This window comes from Physella acuta, unplaced genomic scaffold, assembly GCF_028476545.2.
Source record: "Physella acuta isolate Inbredline_101_S28 unplaced genomic scaffold, ASM2847654v3 ptg001338l, whole genome shotgun sequence".
In the NCBI taxonomy this organism is placed as follows: domain Eukaryota; kingdom Metazoa; phylum Mollusca; class Gastropoda; family Physidae; genus Physella; species Physella acuta.
This window is the reverse complement of record NW_026732853.1, coordinates 346,711-371,584: the sequence shown is the minus strand read 5'-3', so window position 1 is coordinate 371,584 and position 24,874 is coordinate 346,711. Positions and strand designations below refer to the sequence as shown.

The 24,874-nt window shown below is 33.2% G+C and overlaps 1 protein-coding gene across 1 annotated transcript; it reads right to left on the bottom strand.

Annotated features, from left to right (window-relative positions):
* Positions 1–546: 546 nt before the first annotated feature.
* On the bottom strand, positions 547–24,864 carry LOC131958578 (Fanconi anemia group I protein). The gene is made up of 33 exons (XM_059323678.1): positions 24,799–24,864; positions 16,176–16,265; positions 15,771–15,846; positions 13,446–13,576; positions 13,014–13,099; positions 12,602–12,727; positions 11,448–11,613; positions 11,068–11,156; positions 10,717–10,846; positions 10,532–10,624; positions 10,254–10,390; positions 9,602–9,779; positions 9,420–9,504; positions 8,589–8,790; positions 8,294–8,408; positions 8,010–8,132; positions 7,671–7,739; positions 7,391–7,492; positions 7,079–7,267; positions 6,728–6,849; positions 6,263–6,430; positions 5,968–6,144; positions 5,520–5,680; positions 5,275–5,357; positions 4,925–5,093; positions 4,296–4,423; positions 3,850–4,024; positions 3,256–3,413; positions 3,053–3,169; positions 2,815–2,898; positions 1,616–1,711; positions 1,238–1,378; positions 547–732 (listed from the first exon to the last, which is right to left on the bottom strand). Exons 2-33 carry the CDS (start codon positions 16,257–16,259, stop codon positions 631–633), a joined length of 4,062 nt encoding a protein of 1,353 aa, XP_059179661.1. The 5' UTR covers positions 16,260–16,265; positions 24,799–24,864; the 3' UTR covers positions 547–630.
* Between the last annotated feature and the right edge of the window lie 10 nt (positions 24,865–24,874).

Genomic DNA, 24,874 nt, shown 5'->3' with positions numbered 1-24,874 from the left:
TTTATAACATTCACAGCTTATGAAGCATGCCATCACCCATAGGTTGTCTTTAGTTATTGCTGATATTAGAGTAAACATTGTTTTTTAAATCACTGGTCAAAACAAGGCTATCTATAAAGGAATATACATAACTGTTTTAGCAGTAAGTGATTAATATACAACTGATAACATTAAAAATCATTTCCCATTTAACATAGCCATTTTACTTATAAAGGTCAGCTGTGCACTAGTAAATAGTGATCAATTCAGATAGAACTGAGTAATTAGTTCATTAAGGTTTACAAGTTACTTGGTTAGACAATACACAATTCAGTATATACTAAATGTTTTGCTCTGATTTGGAATCTAGTTGGTCTCCTTACCACTTACCTAAATTTAACTAAAGCTTACATGGAAAGATAAGAAGGGGAAAAGATGAAAGCTTTCTTTCAAATAACAGGATAGTCAAAATACATGAGTACACCTTAATTTTAAAAATCACTTTTTTTTTCATTTTATTTATCCTTAACATGAATTTTGTCAAATAATTCTAACAATTTATTTAAAAAAAACCCACTTATATCTTAATGAATGTAAAAATTTGTAAAGTAGATTAACAATTAATTAATACATAATGAGATTTCATATATCTCAGCTTTTTCTCTTCTTTTTCTTGGCTGGAGGTTCTTCTGGTGGATCCTCTTGACTTTTGTTTTCCTGGTCAGAACTTGAACTTTCCCCACTATCAACAGCCTAAGTGAGGAACAGACATTTATTACATTTTTAAAAAATTCAGGCAATAGCCTAGTTTAATTGTGTTAAACTTTCAGGCAAAAACACAATGAAAATAACAGAAAAAATGTGATAATCTAAATTTGTTGGTTTAGAACATTAATGAATCCCAACTGTTAAAAAGGACACACATTGCTATAAATAGTTTTGTTACTATTTTCAAATTCAAAGTGCAGTCCTTAATTATGCATCTTACTTGTAAATAACATTTTTAGATTGGCACAAAATATACAATAGGAAGGCTGACCAAAGTCAGTTACAATTTTTTTAAAAGAGACTGCTTTAATGTGGCAAGAAGCTGCTCTCAACAAATACATTTACTCCAACAACCAACTAGACTGTCACAAAGATTCCTGAATTGGATTTTGTTAATTCTCTTCAAGATTTCCTGTCATCAAACAAGAGATAGATCAACAACACTTATTTCAGCCTAATAACTTGTTTAGTATATGACAAGAAAACTTACTTTTTCAGCTGTTGTTTCATCCTCATCTTGCCCATCAGTGTCATCAGAAGAAATTTCTTGTTCAACAACTGTGTCCACATTTTTAGAGATTATTCTAAAATCTCGGGATGTGGAAATCTTAATGTTTTCCAATAAATTTACCTGTACAATAAGTAAAAAAAAACTTAGATACATTTCAATGTCTTGACATTTAACAGGGTCAAAAACATTATTTTAGAAAAGAAAATTGTAAAAATTATAAAAGAAAGAGCCATTTACTGTCTGAAGTATTTTAGATGAAGCTTTCAAATATTTAGATTTCCATAGGGAATGACTAATATAAAAGGACAGTTGATCAGTTATTCTAAGAAATCCCGAACTGAAAAGATAAATGCTCACCTTTGACTTTTTGCTCAGCTGCATGAGAAATTTTTCAAATTGCTCAATAGCAAATATAAGATTAGGAATCACTTTCATTTGCTTCATGGTCTTGATCTGGAAATAAAAATATATCAGGGTTCATGCCGCTTTCTGTAAGGGAGATTCCAGATATTTTGCACTTTTCCCAGAAAGTAACATTTTACGGGGTGGCTAACCCATAAAACAGGGCATGGTGCTGACCAGACTATCCCTTCATATGCGGAGGTCACAGAAACAAGTGAACTTTACCTTCCCCATGTATCGCCAGGTTCAAAAGGGTATTTTTTAACCCACGAAAAATGTCTCAGTAACAAAAGCATTATTTTCTAAATCAACATTTATGTAAAGGTATTTTCTAGCACATTTTTGTTTTTGGTATTCTGTAAGGTGCATTTTTTAAAGAAATTGAATATAATGTAACACTGATTTTTTTAAAATACCAAAATGATGACAAAGTTTGACCCAAAACAATTTCCCTTTTCAACTAAAAAATTAAAAGGTTTTTTAATCATTTCCATTTTTAAAAATACAATCACAAGATAAAGAACTGTCACATTTCTTGACCCTTTCACCCTTGTTACACAGCATCACAAAATCTCAACTTCCCTCTATGTAAAGACCACTGTCCTTCCCTAAAAATTAATTTTTAGTCAGTGCCTTTAACATCTGATCAAGCTTTGAAAAATAAGTTATATGTTTGAAAGCTCAGGTTTTTTGTCTTATAAATTAATTTTTCAATGCAAGACAAACCATCATTGCGTAACTAATGTTACACCATAAAATGTATGTGAAAATCGTAAAATTATTTAGGAAATTGTGAGCAGCCCCCATCTAAAAAAAAACAAGATTTAACAAATCATTTGTGTTAAATCTTTACACAATCAGCTACACAAAGTCAAGGTGCATCATTATACCACGACAGCACAATGTTGCATGAGACGACAAAATGTGAAGTGGAGAATATGCAATTTACATACATAGCATTTGTTACTACTAGCGTACAAAACTATTGACAAGTTTCTTGTTTTAATTTTAACTTTTCTAAATTCCAGACCTTTTCCAGACTACATACTGCATATTTTGAACTATTCCAATAAAGAAAAACTGCCAGACTTCAGTCTTTAATAAAATATCCAGCCCAAAACATCTCAGCATTACTAAGAGTAGTGTATAAATACCATTCCATTTTGGGCAGAACTGGAAGCTTTCTTCTTGCCTTTCTCTTTTTTATCATTTTCAGTTGTTGTCTCCGTGTCTGACATCTACAAAGTTAAATACATAATGTAATCTATAGCGCAAAAGACAATAGCATCATCATATATATTTATTACGAAACCTTCAAAGAAACTTAAATACCAGCCATTATAGTAAACATAAATAATGAGCATACAAGTTATTACAAGTAAATTAACAAACCTGAATGTAGATGATCATGCTATAGGTTGGTGGAGTTAGTTGTTTCCCAACTAATGTTACAAGTTTCTCAAATCTGCTGCCCAGCTGACCAACTTGGGATGTGTACATTGTTATATACTGCAAACATACATTTTTTTAAATCAAACGTTTTTGAATTTCAATAAATACATAGTTGGAATCAAGAAAAAAAGTCAAATACCTACATGTTTAGTCAGTAAGGTGAGAGTGTTGTAAAGCTTAGTCACAGCCTTCAATAGCCCATGTGAACAAGGTTTTGTGCGTACAGCTGAATGTGTCAGCTCTATAAAACTTGTAACTAGCATTCCCAGTCTGGTGCAGATTGGTCGGTCCATTGATTCTTCTGAAAAACAAAACTGTTTAAGGTTAATAAACCATATAAGCTGGCATCAATAATAATTGCTACACAAAAAGTATAGTCTGAGACAATACTCATGACAAAACTTTGAACAGTATTTTATAACCAGCCCTGTTATCTCCCCTGATAAATACAGATGTTCAGCTTGTGCAACTATTTAGACCTTTAACAAAAGATAAACATTCTCACGCATAAGTAGGCCTATTTATAAAAACTTAAATATTTGAAATTTAAAGTATTATTGCACATCTATCCTATTTTCTTGCTTTCTAGCAACTTATTATATAAATAAAACATCCTACTCGTAGGTCATATAACACTAGGCTGAAAATACAAAAGAAATATTAATTAACTTTTAGTTAATTTTTGATGTTACAGAAAATAGTCAAAAGTGATAATTGTGTAAGCTTGTTACATCTACCTTGATCTTTTCTATTAGCTCCAGCCACGACTTCAGCCTTGTGACACTTGATCACCCAATCAACATCATCCAGCTCACTCTCTAGATATGTTAAAACCTGGCTCAAGATTCCAGCTGTTGGGCAATGGGCTGCTCTTGTTATGGTGTAGTTTGTCGTGTCTTCTATTTCAGTGTCCTGGTCAAATGTCATTTCTTATTTTAAACATACAATTTAAACATACAAAAATATTTTTAACAATATTGATAAATTAAATTCCCAAGTCATTTCTGTTCTTTTGGCATAAATTTTTGTCTGTATTTTTCTCTCTAATAGCATGGTATTAGTTTATACCTTAACCTTTCTATCTGATAGAATAGATTTATATCTGCACTTTTCTTACTGATGGCATAGATTTATATTTGCACTGCTCTGCCCAAAAGCATACATTTTTATCTGAATTGTTTACCTGCTCTATGTCTCCGAGCTGACTGTGAATATCTTGACAAACATTGCGTAGAATTTGAGGAAATGATTTTGTCTTTTTAGCAAGGGTAAAGAGAACAGACAAAAGTTGTCTACAAGTCGCTGCATCATCTGCAATCAGGAAAATGAACTACATTAACATATGCATGGGCTATCTTTATTGACTATTTGCTACTAATAAAAAAGTTTTTAGTTGAAAGCAGAGTTGTGGATGTTAAAAACTATGAAGAACAACTCCAAATTCTACTTGTGTAAGTAACGAAGTCAGAGTATACATTCTTGATTCTTTATACACAAGTCTAAGAGTTGTCCCTGTAACTACTTTAACCAAACCACTTGTATATTGACCAACATATCACTTCCCCCTTGATCTTATGCTATTGATAATTTGTGTACATTTTGTACTAAAAATGCTGACTAGTGTTTTAAGGTTGATAAATATAAACAAGGAGAGTTTATTCTAAATCAACTCTAATGATTACATTGTCTTTGATAAATCTATAAAACATAACTATCCCGATAAATATATTTTAATTGGAAATGTCTAGAACAATCTAACAAAATTTAAAAGTGTTTTATGATTTGCCAAGTATCTTGAACTGTATGATTTACCAATGGTTTGTTCTGTGGCAACTTTTAAAACCCATGTGTGCACTTGTTGGTATTCTTCTCCATGGTCAGACAAATAAGAAGCCAAATTAGCAATCACTGAGATAAGGCTGGTCATTTCCTTCAGGTTCTGATTCTCTTTGTCTTCACTCAAGATTGTTGAGACCAAGCGCTGTAGATACATTGCAGTGGTATCTTTTGAACAAATCTATTTGCTTGGTTATGGAAACTATTATATTACAGCATTAATTCGTACATCTTGGAACCACCCTCAAATGTTTGTTCTGAAAGTTTTCTGTGAGTTAATTATGAACATTTTCCAAAAATTTTTATTACAGAAACAGTTTCTTTACCTGGAATCTTTTGATGTGCTGGTGAATTTTTTCATCTTTGTCACTTTCTTTTAAATGTCTCTTTTCATCCACTGGCTCCTTTTCTGTAGGAAACAATTTTAAAAAAGAAAAATATCCATTGACATTTTGTTTTGCATTTTGACATATTTATGCTTAACTTCTATGAATTAAAGTGTAATTAAAGTATATAAATCCGAAAATATTTATTAGTAAGACTTATATGTGTCACTAAAATCCTAAATTACCTAAGAAGCCAAGACAGTGAAGCACAGATGGCAATCCATTTTTACAAGCTATTCCCACAACTAAATCTAGGCCTTCTAAACACTGGCTAATTAACTTCCTGTCCCGTTGGTCAATATTAGCTTTGGAAGCCTCATGTTCAACGTAGTAAAGATGAAACAATCTAGAGGAGAGAAAAAACACAATGTTACACATTTGTTCACAGTAGCACTTCATTCTTCTAGAACTTAATTTGTTTTTTTCTAAATAAAATAATTCAAATAATGAATTTGTTCAAAGAATGAAGCACCATTATTCTAAAACAGCAGTCAAATATTTTAAATACCTGTTCTTACAAAGTATTTTCTCACATTATACAATTCTAGATTCTGGTTTCAAGGAGAAAATAATGCCAATACTTCGGTATCAAATGAAAACAAGACTTTAATGCATGTCAGATATGAAACCTACCTTCCAAGCATAAAGAATGCTTTGAACAGTTTCTCTTTGTTCTTTATTTCACCATCACAAGTTCCTTTGCTGGACATTTGGTTCAGTTTTTGTGTGGCAATACATATGAGATATGGGAGAAAATCCTTGTCCTCTCTCAGAATTTTGATGCCACTTTCATGCTCAGGACTGTTATCACTATGGAGATTTTTAGACATTTATTTATTTACCACAGTAGCTTGTTAATCAGTAATTATAAAATGTAATCTTAAAATTATTTAACTTCTTAATTTATACAAATGAAAAAACATCATACATGATAATGGCTTGCAGAAAACTGACCACACAACTCAATGATATAAGACTGTTTGGTGTTTTAGTCTGGGCAACCTTCCCTTTTTTGCCTGCTGTAGACTCCCTTACCACAGTAATAACTTTTTCATGTTTGGCAAAGAGTTGCAGTACTTGTTTACAGCTATCTTCACTAAATAAAAGATTCATAAATAAGTAACCCTTTTTTTAGTTATGTTATTATTATTTCATATTTCTCAACTTATATTTAAACTTAACATTTAATTCTAGAAATAAACATGTTACTGTATTATTATCTAATCATAAGTTTTAAGCTTATTCTTTCACTATGAAGAGAAGAACATAGAATTAGTGTAAAAAAAAAAAGATTTAAAGACATTCCATCATAGATTATATAAATAAAATTTTTAAAATTTAAAAAGACCAAATTTTATTTTAATTGATAAAAATTACTAATTTTTAAACAGACCTATATTTTCCAGTGAGAAATGAATTCTCCATGAGCACCTCATACAAGCCCACAAGAAGTATAGCATGGATGTTATTCCTGACACCAACACCATTTGTTGTGCTGAAGTCTGCACTTTTGTCCTACACAATACACAAGAATAAAAAAAAACATTTCTAGTGTTACTAGTAATATTTCTTAAACAATACTTATTTGGTTAATTAAAGAATGTAAACTGAAATGTTTAACTTTATAGTTTTTGTTATGAGTGCTTGACAAAACATCAATTATAATTTGTTTATTTGTAATATAATATTACAATTAAAAATGTATTTATCTAATGATAAAAGGCAGTTTTGTTAAAGCGCTTACAAGTTCAAAATCTTCCATTTCAGCAGTGATCATTCTGCTGGTAATATTTTCCAACACTGTTTCCAGCAGTTCAACTGATTTTACTTCTTCATTTGCTTCATCTTCATCATCATCTTGTAAGTTATTGTTCTTTGAAATGATCTCCCTTGCTATGTGCAGGCAATGTTGTATACAGCTGATGAGATGTGCCTAGTAAGATGTATACAATTTAGAGTTTATAAGCAATCCTTTATATTGTAAGAGTATTATACAGAATACAAAGAGAAATGTATTAAATAATAAAATTTCTTAACTTAGTAGTAAAATGCTTACCAAGGGTTCTGCCAAATAAACTTGTTCACCTTGTGTTAAAATACAAGGTTCAAATCTCAAAGGAGGGCACACTTCTTCATTAGCCTCATAATATTTTTTAAGCTAGAAATTTAAATAACTACTTTAGGCACATTGTAAAAAATAAACATTTGTTAATACAAATTTGAAAACTTAGAATCATCAAATTTAAAAAAGTATACATTTAATAAGACAATTAGGAAAAAAAATGTGCAAGCAACAAGGTTTAGTTAGGACACTATAATATTGAGTAGCTTGATACCTGTGCCATAAGCATATCAAGAACTGGAGTCAGTAGCTTGGAATTGTTTTGAAGAACTTGATAAAGTCCCTGCAAACAAAGTAATAGGATTGAGAACATGCTAAATTGGTTGATTTATCCAAGAAGATAATGTCAGAATAAATCTAATTAAGAACAGTATATCATAGATACACAGCTTGCAAATGTCAATTAGCCTGAAAAAAAAATCATAGTGCAAATGTATAAGATTTGTAAAACACACTTGCCATGCTTATTAAATTTTATGCAATAATTATTTGGTTAAAGACCATATTTAATATTTTTAAGGCAATGAATTCTTTATTCTTCAAATACATTTACCATATAGATACTTGTGCGAATATCTGCCTGTTGGATAAAACATCTTCTCAAATTGCCAAGTATTTCCAAGCATAAGGCCTCATTGCTTCCAGCATTGTACCCAGAATGCACATCTACTTGAAGCTACATTAATAAAAAAAAAACTTTTCTAGGGGATTGCAATTTTGAAAATAAAAAAAAAAAATAATAAAAAAAAAAACCTATTAAATTAATTTTCAAGAAAAACTGTTTAATTGATTAATAAGCCTAAATTTTCATTTATTTAATGAGGAAGAAACATTTACCTGGCTGAGAGAAATGGGTTGGCTTGCTTGACTTGAAGGAAGTCCTCCTACTACACGGAAACTTTTTAGAATCAACAGGAACCCAATAGCTCCTATTTTGCGTGATTCAAGCTGCCTATAAAAATAGGTTTATACTTTTAGATCTTTATAACAACAGCTTATCAACTTTTAACTATATATTTAAAAAGATTATGTAGAAAATAAAAGTTTTGATTTAGAAAAACGGCAAATATGAAGTCTAGTGTAAGCTCACAATACGTTATTAGAAATTTTTTAAATACAAATGTGTGTTTACCTTGAAAACAAAGCTTTTCTAAGCACCAATATCAAAGTGTCTTTCAATAACGGGCTAAGTTTTAAGAGTGGTTGTAGAGCATTGAGTAAACCTTCAGCTGTCTTAAGTGGTAGCTCAACCAGTTTAACAAACAGTTCTTGAACTTTGCCAGTGGACTCCAGTAAAAGTTGTGGAGCAGAGTAAACAGTATCAGCAAGCAACTCTGTAACACCCAAGTGATAACAGCCATTCAATTGTTAGCATTTGGTTATATTTAAAATAAAGGATGGATCTGTTTACTTGTTGGATGTTCTGTTATAAAAAGGATATGTATGTTTACTTGTTGGATGTTCTGTTATAAAAAGGATATGTATGTTTACTTGTTGGATGTTCTGTTATAAAAAGGATATGTATGTTTACTTGTTAGATGTTCTGTTATAAAAAGGATATGTATGTTTACTTGTTGGATGTTCTGTTATAAAAAGGATATGTAAGTTTACTTGTTGGATGTTCTGTTATAAAAAGGATATGTATGTTTACTTGTTGGATGTTCTGTTATAAAAAGGATATGTATGTTTACTTGTTGGATGTTCTGTTATAAAAAGGATATGTATGTTTACTTGTTAGATGTTCTGTTATAAAAAGGATATGTATGTTTACTTGTTGGATGTTCTGTTATAAAAAGGATATGTAAGTTTACTTGTTGGATGTTCTGTTATAAAAAGGATATGTATGTTTACTTGTTGGATGTTTTACCATACATGAGTAATAATATATTTCCTAGGGAGAGACAAGCAAAGAAATATAATTTGAATGTTAAGACTGTTAAAATATTTTTGAAAGTAAACTTACCAAGATAATGGGTAACTGGGGATGTAGATTTCATAATAAAATTGAATATCTGATCCAATATTTCACTTCTAACCACTTCATGAGCCTGTAAGGAAAATTGCCAACAAAATTTGAAAAGAAAATATTTTAATTTAGCACTTTATTGTAATTTTATCAAAAAAGAGATCTAAAGTGTGTCTTACTTTGAATGTTTTTAAAAGCAACTTCTGTGCTAGCTGACAAGCCTGTTGTACTGGAGTTTTATGCCCTTCATTCATCACAGCCTCTGGGATTGCTCCAAACACCAACTTTGGCCCAAAGCTGTCCATCAGCCCAAACCCAAGTTTCACTAGCCCCAGTGTTACAAGTTCCAACTCATAGCTGCTTATACAATTATAAGAAATAATATTCATGTTTTAAAATTGTATCATTGTGGTAGGCAAAATACAGAATCAAACCTGCTCTAAAGTAAGTTCCAAAGTATAATTTTAGATTACGGTTAGATAACAGTATCTAGACACTATGCATAACATTTAAAGTATGGAATGGTCAAATGGTAAAGAGTATGACCACTAACTAAAAAATCTTGAGTTCGGATCCTGGACACCAGTCAGTATGACCTCAATGTGTCTAGAATGTGTTTAGAATGCAAAGGCCATTTAAACATGAACTCTACTCCATCTGCCCCAAGTGTATTGGGCACTAATAAGAAAAGATGATGCATAACACCATCCTTTAGTACAGGATTAACAATAGTTGAAACTACTTAATGTTTGATATGCAATAATGGTTATGTAAAGTTACTTGATATTTTTTTTATAAATAGGAAAAAATGACAAATGAACATGACCAGACCTATGATCCACTGCCTCTAACACCAAATCTTCTGTTTTAACACCAACTGGATAACATTCTCTAACCCACAAGGACTGATGTTGCCTTTCATCATCTCGGAAGCATTTCAGTATAGTACTTTTGACAAAGTCAAAGACCTAAAAAAATTGAAATGGACTAGGTGAAAAATAAAAGCTTAGCATCGATACAGCATTTAATATTTAACATGTTACTTCCATCTGCAATAAAGCAATTTACAATTTTAAAAAAAAAATTGAATTTTAGAGACTAATTCTTACCTGATCTTCAAAATGATGTAGTTGAGAAATAGACAATAAAAGTGACAAATTGAAAGGGGAAATAACTTTAGTTGCTTTGGATTGTTGAAGAATCTGTCAAAAAAATATTTATTACATGAGTAATACCTTATAAATTAAGCTATGTAACAAAACCCATTATAAGTATAAATATTTGTAGTACATACCTTAAGATATTTGATCAATTCTGTACCAAGTTCCTGGTCTTGCATAATAGCAGTTGTAATATGTAAGATAACAGTGCCTTCAATCTGGCGTAGAGTTTTTAAACATGTTCTTTCTGATATCAGGTCTTCACTGCATTAAAAAGAAAACTGTCATTATGGTCATTGACCTTAAAAATAAATTGCATTTTGAAACAAAGCGATAATCATGCAAAACTTCAGTTATTTAAAACAACCAGACACTGATCTTATAAAAACAAACTTTTAAAAAAATCTGTAATAAAAGAATTTGCTTGTCAAGCATTATTTCAGAAAAACAAACAATTTTTAAACTCTGAAAAAAAAATTATTTGCCTGTCAACCATTATGCTTTGACCTCTGTTCACATCATCCAATAAAGTGTAGTGTTTACAGATCCCTTCAAGTACTAATTTCTTGTGACCCTAAAGAATACAATCATTAACAGCAATGGTAAGCTTTCCTTTTTTTAAAGATCTTGTCAAATTAATTATTATAGCTGCGGATTTTAAAACATTTATGGTGAAATACATTGAACATTGTGATGACAAGTTTTATTTTAAAAAATCGGAAAGTAATTTACTAATAAACAGTATGAAAACCATAAATGATAAACTCCTACTAAAGAATACTAATTTAACAACCCTATTTTAAATCTTTATTTTATAAAATATACATTTTCATACATGAAACTTAATTTAAAAATTAAAACAAACCTTTGCAGAAAGCAGCAGAAGCTGAAATACTACTGCTGGTTGATCAGATAGTTCTAATTCAGCAAACATTCTTACAATCTTTTCAATAACAAATTTCAATTCCTCTAGTGTAAGCGGGATCTCATGAAAAAAAGTTGCCATGTGGACAATCACAGACGGTGCCCATCTAAAATAAAGTTTTAAAAAAGTGTTAATTGTTTATCATCCATGAAAAAAATGTGACATTTTTTACAAGCTTTTATTTAACTCACTTCCTCTGTCGTCAGTCGTCAGTCTGTCTAGACGGAAACGCAGGAGTGAAAATTCGGAAACTTCTACTTGACCGATACGATTCACATTTGGCACGTGGGTCAAGACATGAAGACAATGCAATCTGAATCTAAATTTGACTTAATTGGATGCCTAATTAATTTTTTATGAATTAATAAAAATTTGGACCGAATTAGTAGGCATGTCTAGCCAACCACACCACACGCGTCATCACCTTCAATAGCTGCGCCATCACGTTCAAAAACCATTGCGCGCCTACTGAACGTGATGTTCAGTAGGCGCGCAATGGTTTTTAGTCATGTAACTCTATTGTAAATAAAACATGTAAAGTACTGAAAAAAAAATTCATAAAAAAACGTTTTAATAACAAGCTTTTATGTAATGATGCACTAAAAAGTAGAAAATAAATTATAGACTACTATTTAAATAACTATAAAGAAAAGCGTGGGTGTCTTCCTTAACATTAGTAAAGGTATCCAATAGATACTAAAGTGACCCACGCTTTTCTTTATAGTTATTTAAATAGTAGTCTATAATTTATTTTCTACTTTTTAGTGCATCATTACATAAAAGCTTGTTATTAAAACGTTTTTTATGAATTTTTTTAAAACCACAATTTTGTTTCAGCTTCTATCATTAAACATATGATAGGATTGTAAGATTAACAAAACCTAAGCTAGTTAGGGTACTACTTTGTTAACTTTTTTTTTCATGATTTATAAATGTTTCATTAGAATTCATATAAGATGAGAAACAACTGCAGTTGGTGTTGCTGCCAATAATTATCTGGTGCTTTCTGCTGTTAAGCAACAAATATTTCTTAAGTAATTGAAAAATATTAGAGCAAACTGGTTACTTTTATTTTAAAAGAAGAGTATATACACCTGCAAGAGCAAATACTGTTTATTACATGACCTTTGAATTCTGAGCCTTTCATATCCCCTTCTCCTTTAGGCACAGAATCACATGAACTAATCAAAACCAGGATCTTTGGTAGAAGTTCAGCTGACCTACAAATGATATATTTGACAGCATTTATGGTAAACTGTATACATCTGTCTTAAAATAACAAAGAAACGCTTTTTTGTGTGTGATGTAAATGGTTCAATAAAAAAATGTTTTTGAATGTATATGGTAATGATGAAATCACTAAATATATATATATATATATATATATATATATATATATATATATATATATATATATATATACACACACACATACATATACAACAAATGTCATGAATTTGTTCAAAATAAATGTATCAAATACTACCCTTGGTTATACTAACTTACTTGCCACCATTAAAAGATCCATTTTTTATTGAATCTATGTAGAACTGTGCTAAGTCAGCCAAGCATTTTGGTTTCAGTAAATCTAACTTAATGTGAGGAGAAAAACAAGATCATAATATACTTTTTAATTAAACATCAAGTAATTAAGGCTTGTTGTAAACTATAATTAGACAACAGTTATATCCTCTAAAAACACTGTTAGATTTATGTCTACATTGCTATGAAAGATAAAGCACCCATTTAGGGCAACATTAAAAAAAAAAAACATAAATCATAATTCAAATCCAAACTGTTAAAAAGTTAACTTACCCTGCATGATTAAAGTAAACTAAAGTCACAAACTGTAACATTGGTTATCAGATATACACAAGTTAGAGTTAGTATGAAACACTTGACAGTTAAATTAAAGAAAAACATTTGATACAGTGGTACCTCAGTCAATAATAGACTAGTAATTCCAAAAGCTGTTTTTGAATTAATCTCATTTTTCTGAAGTACTTTAATTATACTAATAATGACATTAGTACATCGCTGTAGACTTTTTTCTGTGGCTTCCAGTGAACCTATATGTTATTGAACAAATTAGTTACACAATCAATTTCAAGAAAATTTTGAAGCCTTTAGTTAAAATTTCATAGTAAAAGCATAATTTAATTTTCATTGCCTCATGGTGTTAAATTACTTGATCCTATAGACCAGTGGTTCCCAACCTTTTTCGAGTGGCGACCCCCTTTTATAAAAAGTAAGTGACCCGCGACCCCCATAGAATTAAAGAGCCGAAATTAGTATGGAAAGTAATAAGCACTAAAATAAGATTTTCTAGTAAACTTTCAATATTAACTACACTTGATAACTGTTTTAATAGCATGAGTAAAATTGCATACTATTCACTAAACCTTCGAGGTTAAGTTTTTAAAAAAAATTTTGTTAGCGCCAACTTATGTCATTATAATTATCTTAATTTTGTTTTTTAATCGAAGAATAGTGTTGAAAATATATTCTCGAAAAGTCAATCAATTTTACGTTTGGGTATGAATGGTGAATACTACACCAAAATTGTGTCTGCAGTTTTTCATCTTACTCGGAATCATTCTGCAAATCAAAGAATTCATCTTGTAATTCATCGGGAATGCTGGCAACATCAAGGGAAGAAGAGAATGGGTAATGCGTAAATGCAGATTCTTCTTTTTTTCAGCTCAGAGAAATAGCGATGCAGTTCGTTTTCAAGAGATTCAAGATGCCCAGAAATCACTTCTTTCAAATTTTTAATTATCTCACAATCAGATTCATCTACCACACTGCAGAGTTTCTCAAATTTACAATATTTCCAAGATTTATTTTCTTTACTGATTTTGCAGCTTTGATAAAAATGCCCCGAGATTATCATGGAAAGTTATAATATTCGTTCATTTTCCCTGAATCTTCAGGTTAAGCTTATCGTGATGTTCGAACACATCTGCTAGGTATGATACTCTCTCCAACCACTCTATGTCGTTTTAAGTATACCAAAAAGTCTTGTTTCCTTTGCTTTCCCAAGAACAATTTGATTTCAGATTTCAATTCAAAAACACAATTTACAACATTTCGTTTGCAGCCACCGTACTGTAGTGTAGAAGAGCAGAACCTCGTGATCTATATTAATGTTTTTGCTCAGTTCTTTGAAGGCTCCAGATTTTATATAATTTACGACCTATACTAGCAATGGACTCTTCATGTCGATTGGTTAGTGCAGTGGTTAGGGAGCTAAATCTTTTCTGTTTTCTGAAAGCCCGATTTTGAGCTAAACATAGATGGCGCACCATTTGTACAACCCCAAAGCCGTTCTAACCCATTTTAATCCTCCCGTTTAAAAAAAAAAAAACGTATTTATTTTCTCGATGCTATCTCCACAAAATAGCAAATCTTCTTTGCTATCATCCGCATGAATATAGACACAGACCAACAACTGCCAACACGAACTCACGTCTGTTGATTTATCAACTTGAAAAGCAAACAATGGTCAAAGCTTAATTTCAATAAAAATGTGTTATTTAACATTTACGTACATGCAGTGTTTGATGAGATTTTCTCCTATTGTTTTTTTTTTTTTTTTTTTTTTTGCTTGGCATTTTCTATCGCGATTTCGTTTGATGCTTGCACTAATGCTGGTGAAAACTTCCTGTTCGATCAAGTCTCTGGCGTTTACAACTTGCTTCTTACCCAGAGTTTTTTCCAGGCATCTCTTCGGGGGGGGGGGGGGGGGGGCTTACCCCCGAAAATTTTTTATCGCCCCCCGCCCGAACGAAATGAAATTTATATAATTTATATAGAAAATCTATACTTTTAACAGTGTCCGCCCCCCCCCCCCCCCCCCCACCCCGAAGAAAGTCTACCAACCCGACGAAAATTTCAAGTGCCCCCCCGGAGAAAAAAGTCTGGAAGAAACACTGTTCTTACCGACGAAAGAACTCCATATATTTTTTGTGTGTTCCAAATGACTCGTCTCAAATGACGTTTTAGTTTTGAAGATTTCATAGATGTGTGACTGAGAACAACTTTGTACAGTGTGCTTTGTTTCTTCTCTATTACATTTCCAGTCATGTTAATGAAGCCGAATTTCAAAAATTCTTCTAAATATTTATGTTTTGTTTCAAATTACTAAGGTTTAGTATACCAGTTGGCGACCCCCCAGAAAGACCTTCGCGACCCCCAAGGGGGTCGCGACCCCCAGGTTGGGAACCCGTGCTATAGACTATGTTGTATTAATTTGCTTCTCACCATTAATTATGTACTTAATAAAGTTTATAGGATCAGGTCTCCCTTTCAGAATGTAGTTAGAAACACATTCACAAACCTGTTAAGAAAAATTTACATTTAAAAATAATTTGTTCACATAATAATAGGATATTTTCATTACATGTCTTATTTACGCATCATATTATGACATAGATTTCATCAGTTTCTAAAGATTTGCAATATTGTAGGGTAGGCCCTACCGCATGCTAGTTTAGTGACTGACATCTTAAATTTCCATTAACTTCAGCCAGGAACTCATGACGTTCATGATCTGAAGACCTAGTATATCAAAAGGATTAAAACTTAAAACCCTTTTGGTTGAAATTTAGACTAATAGTATTTTAGTTAGTATGTAACATTGTTCGATAAATACTATTAAATACTTACCTCTTCAGTTTCTTTGAGATTCAGCAAAGTTTTTATATCATCAAACTTTTTTAATCTAATGAGTTCCAATACTTCCTTTTCCATCTTTTTCTAACAAAATAAATAGAGAGTTATGAGTGTGAAACATTAATATCTAGGGCCTATGTATTGGTAGAGCTAATTATCACCAGTTCCAAGTAATATGTTTACAGATTACACTACAATTGATTACATCAACCCCAAACCTAGTCTTGGAGGAATGAAATTACACATTATATTACAGCAGTAAAAAAATATTTACATAAATGGTATAGGCCTAATCTATATATGCTTAATTTATAACAATTTTGATGAGTAATAACATAATATATTATAAATTAAATTTAAATCCAGATCTAGCTATGATGTGTATGTAGCTAAAGGCCAGTTAGTAGTAAAGTAGACAGTACTAGTAGATCTAGACCTAGTAGTATGTAGATCGGTAATCTATCGTTTTGTGTACGTAAAATCGGCCTAGGCTAGTAATGTGAAAAGAAGGTGCCTCATTAAATTTTAGTAAATATTTCACATTTTTAGGAAGTAAGATGTATGTTTTGAAAGTTAAAAAAATGTTTCAAAGTTTCATTCATGTAGTCTACCTGTTTTTAAACAATTGTATTAAAACTTTTCAGTAAAAAATAAAGACTATCAATGTTTTCATCAGATGCAACAAAGCTCATTGACTTTAGCAGCCATCTTCTTTAAGTTTTCATTTGTAAACTTATAGCTGGAGATTCAGGGGAAGCCATTCTATGTTACAAATAGCTGCTGTTTATATACTATATACTAATATAATAATATAGGCCTACTATTATAATATTACAGGCCTATAGGCTAGGCTAGGGCCTAGTATTATAATTTAATTATATATAGGCCTAATTATACTAATTAATATATTTTTTTTATATAGGCCTATAGCAAATCTTGACTCAGCTAAACTAAAAGATCCCACCATTAAGGCAAACTTCGCAATTGAACTAAAAAATAGATTTAGTCTACTCGAGAACCTACCAGAAGAGGACACCAATACTCAATGCGAGAAGATCCTGGATGTATACACGAAAACAAGCCAATGCATACTAGGACACAGGAACAAACAAAGGAAGGAATGGATCTCAAACGATACTTGGAATCTCATTGAAAAGAGAAGAGAAGCCAAAATCAAAACACTATCTGGAACCATGGAAAGCAGGGTACGGAACGATGTAGAATATAGAAGACTGCAAAAAGAGGTAAAAAGGAATGCTAGGAAGGATAAAAGGAACTATGTAGACACAATGGCCACAGAAGCACAGGCTGCAGCTGATAAGGGAGATAGCAGAACAGTCTACAAGATTATCAGGACTCTAACAGGAGGAATAGCAAATAGATCATCTACTATCAAGGACAAAAACGGGAAAGTTCTTACAACGGAGAAACATCAATTGAAAAGATGGGCTGAATACTTCGAAGAGACCCTAAACAGACCAGACCCAGAAGAAACTGCTGACTTCACTGACATGAACATACATTTTGAAATGTATAGAGGACCCATCCTAGAACAAGAAATAATAGAAGCTATCCAAAAAACAAAAAGCAATAGGGCTCCAGGAGAGGACAGAATCACTGCGGAGATGCTAAAGGCAGACCCAAAAATAGGTGCAGAAACTCTATTAGGGATCTTCAACAAAGTATGGAATGAAGAAAAAGTCCCAGATTCTTGTGAGAACTCGAGAGGCATTAATCTTCTGTCAGTACCAGGGAAAGTCTTCTGCAGAGTCCTATTACAAAGAATGAGGAAAGGAATTGATGGGATCCTTCGTGAAGAACAAGCTGGCTTCAGGGCCAACAGGTCATGTAACGACCAAATATTTGTCTTGCGCACTATAGTGGAACAGTCCCTGGAGTGGAATTCGTCTCTCTACATCAACTACATAGATTTCGAGAAAGCATTTGATAGCATCCACCATCCATCATTATGGAAGATACTAGAGCTATATGGCTTTCCAGGAAAAGTCATAAACATACTTAAGGACATGTACTATGATAACCAATGCTGTGTGCGACACGAAAATCAGCAAAGTGAATGGTTCAAGGTAAAAACAGGAGTCAGACAGGGCTGTGTCATCTCACCTGTCATCTTTTTGGTGGTAATAGACTGGATTATGAGAAGAGCCACTGAGGATAAGCCAAGAGGAATTGTTTGGGAACTTACCAACCACCTAGAGGACTGTGACTTTGCTGATGACTTGGCTTTACTTTCACATGCCCAAAAAGACATCCAAGCGAAAACCACAAGAATAGAGCAAATTGCCAAAAGCGTTGGGCTAAAGATAAACTCCGGAAAAACCAAGCTAATGAAAATAAAAACCAAAAGTGCTCTCAAGACCTTTGCGAATGGAGCAGAGCTAGAAGAGGTAGAAGACTTTAAGTACCTCGGCAGCTATATATCAGCAAATGGCAGCATGGAGAAAGAAATTGCCACCAGAATAGCAATGGCAGCACAAGCTTTTAACAGACTCGCTAAGATCTGGAAATCATCCTCACTGCAGCAGAGAACTAAAATAAGGATCTATAAGTCTAATGTACGTTCTGTACTCCTCTATGCTGCAGAGTCATGGAAACTAAACAAGAAAGTAGACAGCCGACTCAGAGGCTTTGAAAGAAGATCCCTCCAACGCATCCTCAGGATAAAGTGGGACGACAAAGTCCCGAACAAGGAAATATGGCGAAGGACAGGATTAAACGACATTGTCTCAGAAGTTAGAACGAGGAGATGGAGATGGCTGGGCCATGTCCTACGCATGAGCAAAAAAAGACTCCCCAACATGGCGCTGAAGTGGAACCCACCCGGAAAGAGAAGTAGAGGAAGACCACTGGGAACATGGAGGAGGGAGATGGAAGAAGAAGTACAGGCTACTGGCAAAACCTGGCATGAACTAAAGTGGCTCGCCCAGGACAGGGTGGAATGGCGGAGATTTGTTGTTGCCCTATACTCCACAGGGAGTGATGAGGATTAAGTAAGTTAAGTAAGTATAGCAAATCTTGGTAATCTATCGTTTTGGGTACGTAAAATCGCCCGCGGCTATTTATGTATGAAAACGTTACCTCATTGTCAAGGCTTTAATAGAGGTATATTGTGATATGTTTGTGTCAAATATTATAGATAAATGAATAATAAACCTAAATCAATGGCTAAATATATCGATATAGGCCAGAAATTAACTTTAAACAGCAGTGTCTCAAGTGTCTGAGAGCAAGATTTGCTATATAAACAGCAGCCATTTGTAAAATAGAGTGGCTTCCCCCTGAATCTGGCGCTAAAAGCTTATAAAAATAAAACTTAGACAAGATGGCTGCTATAGTAAATGAGCGTGGTTGCATCTGTTGGAAACATCGCTAGTCTTCATTTATTACGGAAAAGTTTTAATTCAATTGTTTAAAAACAGGTACATAAATGAATCAAGGAAACATTTTTGAATTTTTTTAAACATAAATCTTCCTCAAAATGTGAAATAATTATTAAAATTTAAGGAGTCACCTGTTTTTCACATTACAAATCGCGGGCGATTTTACGTACCCAAAACGATAGATTACCCAAATCTTGCTCGCAAACACTGCTGTTTAAACTTTAAAGTTAATTTCTGGCCTATAGTTTAGTTAGGGTAAAACTCCATTTCAGCGTATTTTATTCTCCGTTGCTTGTTTACCTCCAGTTGAGCGTATTTTATTATAACAACCGAAACACAACAAAACATTAGGAAAACACGATTTATTTTTTGTATTGTATTTCTGTTTTCACAAATGAATAAAATGAATGTTTAAAAAACACGACTTATTTATTTGTATTGTATTTTTGTTTTAATAAATGAATAAAAAACAACAAAGAGACTGACTGAAGTGATTTGTTTGTTGGTTACAAAAATAGAGATGCACACTTTGTACAATTAAGTGTTCCAATTTCAACTAAACTGAATAAAAGTATTAAAAGGCACAATGATGCTGCCGAAAGTGGGCCGAGGGGGGGGGGGGGGTGGAATTTGGTGAGGGATTGCTTGGAGTGTTAGAGAAAGTGTGTCAACTCACGTTGTCATTTAAAAAATAATAATGTTAGAGGTCGTCCATAAATAACGTCACACTCGTAGGGGGGGGGGGGTCTTGCTTTTTGTGACGACACGCTTTTTTTTTACGAGTTTTACCCCCCCCCTCCCCTCCGTTACACGTCGTCACAAAAAGTCAGACTCCCCCTAAAATGACGTCACACCATCTGAAACCCCCACCCCTCCCCCTCATCACACACCGTCACAAAATTGCTGACCCCCCTCTCCCTTACGAGTGTGACGTCATTTATGGACGACCCCACATCAATTTTTTTTTTAAAGTCAGAAATTTACTCATACAAAAAAAGGAAGGATGGTAGATTTACTATGAATTTAAATAACATACAACTCTATAGTAAAATATTTTTTTCAGTTTTAGCAAAACTGTCAAATTAAAAAACACAGTGTTTGTACATTTATTGCATAAATACAAAAATATAAAACAGAATGATTAACAGTGTATCAGTTTCACCATGAGACAAATGCCTTTTTTTAAAGTACAATACAAATAAACAAGTCGTGTTTTTTAAATATTCATTTTTATTCATTTGCTAAAACAAAAATACAATACAAAAAATAAATCGTGTTTTCCTAATGTTTTGGTGTGTTTTGGTTGTTATAATAAAATACGCTCAACTGGAGGTAAACAAGCAACGGAGAATAAAATACGCTGAAATGGAGATTTACCTTAGGCCTTAGTTAGTTACTATAGTTAGTAAAGTATATATATTTGATATAGATCTAGAATCTATCCATTGATTTTGGTTTATTATTCAATTATCAATAATATTTGCCATTATTTGCCATAACGATGAGGCAACTTTGTCACACATTACTAGATCTAGCCTGTGAGTAGCCTTGGCCGATTTTACGTACCTAAATCAAGTAAATCCAAACTAAATCGGAGTAGATTTCTATTTTCTAAATCCTAAAAAAAAATAAAAAGATAGATTACCTGTAGTGTAGACTAGATCTAGCTTTCTAGAGCTAGATCTCTCTAGATCTAGATTCTAGATCTAGAAATCTAGAATAGATTATAATTCTAGATCTAGTTTATTTTTTTAATTTTAATATTATATAGATCCTAGATCTAGGTATTATAAATAGTAGGCCTAAGATTAAGTTAAAATTTGGCGCATCAACACATATTTTATTATTTTCTATACTGGAGATTTTGTATGGAGTCCGCTAAAAAGTATCGATACGGACTATTTAGTGTAGAGATTAGGTCGAGTAACACTAACAACCTGTAGGATTTTCAAACGCAGCCATAAGTGTAATAAAAGTACTTTGGAGCGATTGAAAAAAAAAAAAAAAAAAAAAAACAAGAGAAACTATTACACACAACTAATGCCTTTTTGTGTGTTGAAGAACCAGATCTCGTCCGACCTTTCCCCCCTCACCACCGCATGTAGTAAATCAAACACCACCACCCCAAAAATGATGTAGATCTGTTTTTATATACCAGTCACAATGGGAAACGTTTGGAAAGCACTGGCCTACAAACTACAATTCTAGCTGTATATATTCAAGCTGTTACCACAATAGAAGCTATCATAATTTTTTGAATCATAAAGGCCCTCAGCTATTATTGTATTAACACAATTCATTCTTCACAATCTGAATTGCATTTGTAATAACTTACGTCGAACCAGCTAATAACCCTGCTGTGAAGCAAGAAAGTAGTCTTTACATTTTATTATAGCATGTCACATTGTATGGTGTTCATGTCTTTGAAACAACACAGGAAAATCAATGATGATAAGGCAGGCACTTTTAAAATTTTGTAAACATTATTTGACCAAAGCAGTTACAATGTTCATTTACACAGGTTCTACGCTCCAATGTCGAAATTTACCAAACTAAAGAGGTAGGCCTATATTTTTAAAATATAGGTCATGAAAATGTTTAGTTACGTATAGGTTCTGTCATAGCTTAGTCAAACCCCTCCCTGATGAATTAAGTTGATACAGTGACACAAAGTCGTCGAATACGTTTTTGGAAGCCTGAAGTAATTGAAGTTTCAGATTCAATGGCGTCTGTATTTAAAAATGTAGAGCAGTAGCGTAGCGAGGGGGGGGGGGGGGGGGCGGGGACATATGTCCCCGGGCGCCGAGCTTAGGGGGCGCCAAAATGGGTTGGAAAAATAAATTGAAAGGTTGAGGGGGGTGCAAATTGAAAGTTTGAGGGGGGGGGGGGGTGTGCACATCAAAATCTCGAGGGGGGGGTGCAAATCGAAAGTTTGAGGGGGGGGGGGGTGCAAATCGAAAAGTTTGTCCCCGGGCGCCGGGAAGGGTCGCTACGCCTCTGATGTAGAGAGCCTATATCTTAAGTTTCCATAGATTGATTTTTCACATATATGATTATATAGCTTTATGTGAACGTTTGATCTAACAAAGAAGTTTTAAAAATAAATAATATTTCAGTGTATGCAAGCAAGTTGGAAACGAAGCAGACTCTCCAAGCTAAAGCTACAGCGAGTAACATCGCCCATAACAAGCTCCATAAAAAAAGTGTCGAATATTTCCATCTTTCTAGAGTTTATGGGACCATTTTACGGATTTTATCATGTGTCCATCAGTGACGTAGGCTGCTGGGTGGTTAATAGCCCCCCTCCTTAAATGTACCCAGTGGCGTAACTAGGAGAGGGCGGGTGGGGCGACTGCCCCAAGTTCCGATCATTACAGGGCGCCAAAAGGGTAGAAAATCAATTATAAAGCTGAAATTTTGAATTATACGCAGTAAAAGTAAAAAATATACACGGATACAAGGCTTTACACACTGACTTAATTTTTTTTTCTATAACCATTACGTGACACCAACAAAAAATCTATTACGGGATAATGATTGCTAAAAAAATTTCCAACAACCTTTTCAAACTAAATAGTCCATATGAAAGCGAGAAGGCTGAAAAATTGCTCGGGCGCTGGAATGGGCCGCTACGCCTCTGAATGTACCTCCAGAATTATAGTCACCTATCTCATATCAGGTTACAGCTATTGTTGATGGTGCGCTCGTGTTGCTTTATTGTTATAGTTTTGAACGTTATAAAAATAAAGTGTATAATTAAAATAGTTATGGAATTAAAATTTAAAAAATCCCATTAAAAGCCATTACATTGCGACTCCCAACCAATAGTCTTCCGTCATTTAGCTCCCCACAAGACGGTTCCCGTCATTAGGATTTTCGACAAATAGGCTCCTGTCATTTGGGTTTCAGACGCAAGGGCCCCTGCCAATACAGTTCTTCATTCAATACTCCCCTGTCAGTAAGACCTTTCATCAATACTCGAGATTATACTTAGCCAGCACCATTAAATAATACAAATATGGGCTTATTTTTTTCATTATTTTGTATCTAATTAAAGAAATAGTATGTTTTTAAATTCAAGCCCAAGTGTCATCTACTGAATCTAATTAAGTCCATCAAATTAGTCGGTTCTGGGCGGTTCCAACTCATTTTGTGGGGAGAGATGTCCACGCTCTACTCGGCACATTTATCTTCAGTATGTTCATCAAAATAAAAAGTAGTTTTTCTATTAAAAAACATAATACATTTAAACTTCTATGCTCTATTTTAAGCACTATGTCTTTAAAAATGTATTATTGTTGGTTCATGAAGAAGTTTTTCATTGAGCATTTAAAACAGATTACGGGCCTTTTTGTCGAGGTTACTTTGATTACTTCGTTTGGTCTGAGGCCGATTATTCGGGGTCGTTTTTGACGGGATTGTTTTGTCGGGCTGTTTTGTTACGGGCCGTTTTGACGGTGCATCGTGAACAGGATACGGTTGACTAGATCTGATTCTAATTGCCATTTCAAAAATCTAATTGAAAAGGGGGAGAATTCAGCAGACCAATTAGGATAAACCAACTGTTCTTTCTGCCCAGGCTAGTCCACTATGTAAGCTAGGACATCAGTGTTTCTTCCAGACTTTTTCTCCGGGGGTGCACTTGAAATGTTCGGGAGGGGGGGGGCGGACTCAAATTTCCGGGGGGGGGCGGACACTGTTAAAAGTATATATTTTCTATATAAATTCCATTTCGTTCTGGTGGAGGGGGGGGGGGGCGGTAGACTTTCTTCGGGGGGGGGGGGGGGCGAAGATATGCCTGGAAGAAACTCTGTAGGCTATCTTGACTTAACAAACAATTGTACATAATGTGAATGTTACATAGGGGTGCGTGTCATTACCAATATTGATCCAACGTCTCCTATCAACATTTTTTAACTTTTTATTTCATTTATAGAATTTGATTAATTCATGAGCTTTTTTGTGACAAAATTACGATTTTTCAAAAAGTAATCCAGAATCAGAAAAGGCAAAGTTTTTCAATGTAGGCCTATCAGTGGGAAAGGCGGTTTGACTTTTGTGACGATGTTCGTTTTACTGTTTAATGTTCTCTGTCATACTATCCATTCATATATCTGGAGCACCGATACAATACAGGTGAGCTGTACTTCACTTGCCTCATGGATCGTCAGGTTCGAAAAGGGAAATTTACAAATTTGTACTTATTAAAAATATACCTTGGTTTAGAATTTCCATATATTTGGGGATGTAAATTAATGTAATTTTAATTTTAGGGTTATGGATGAATCAGCT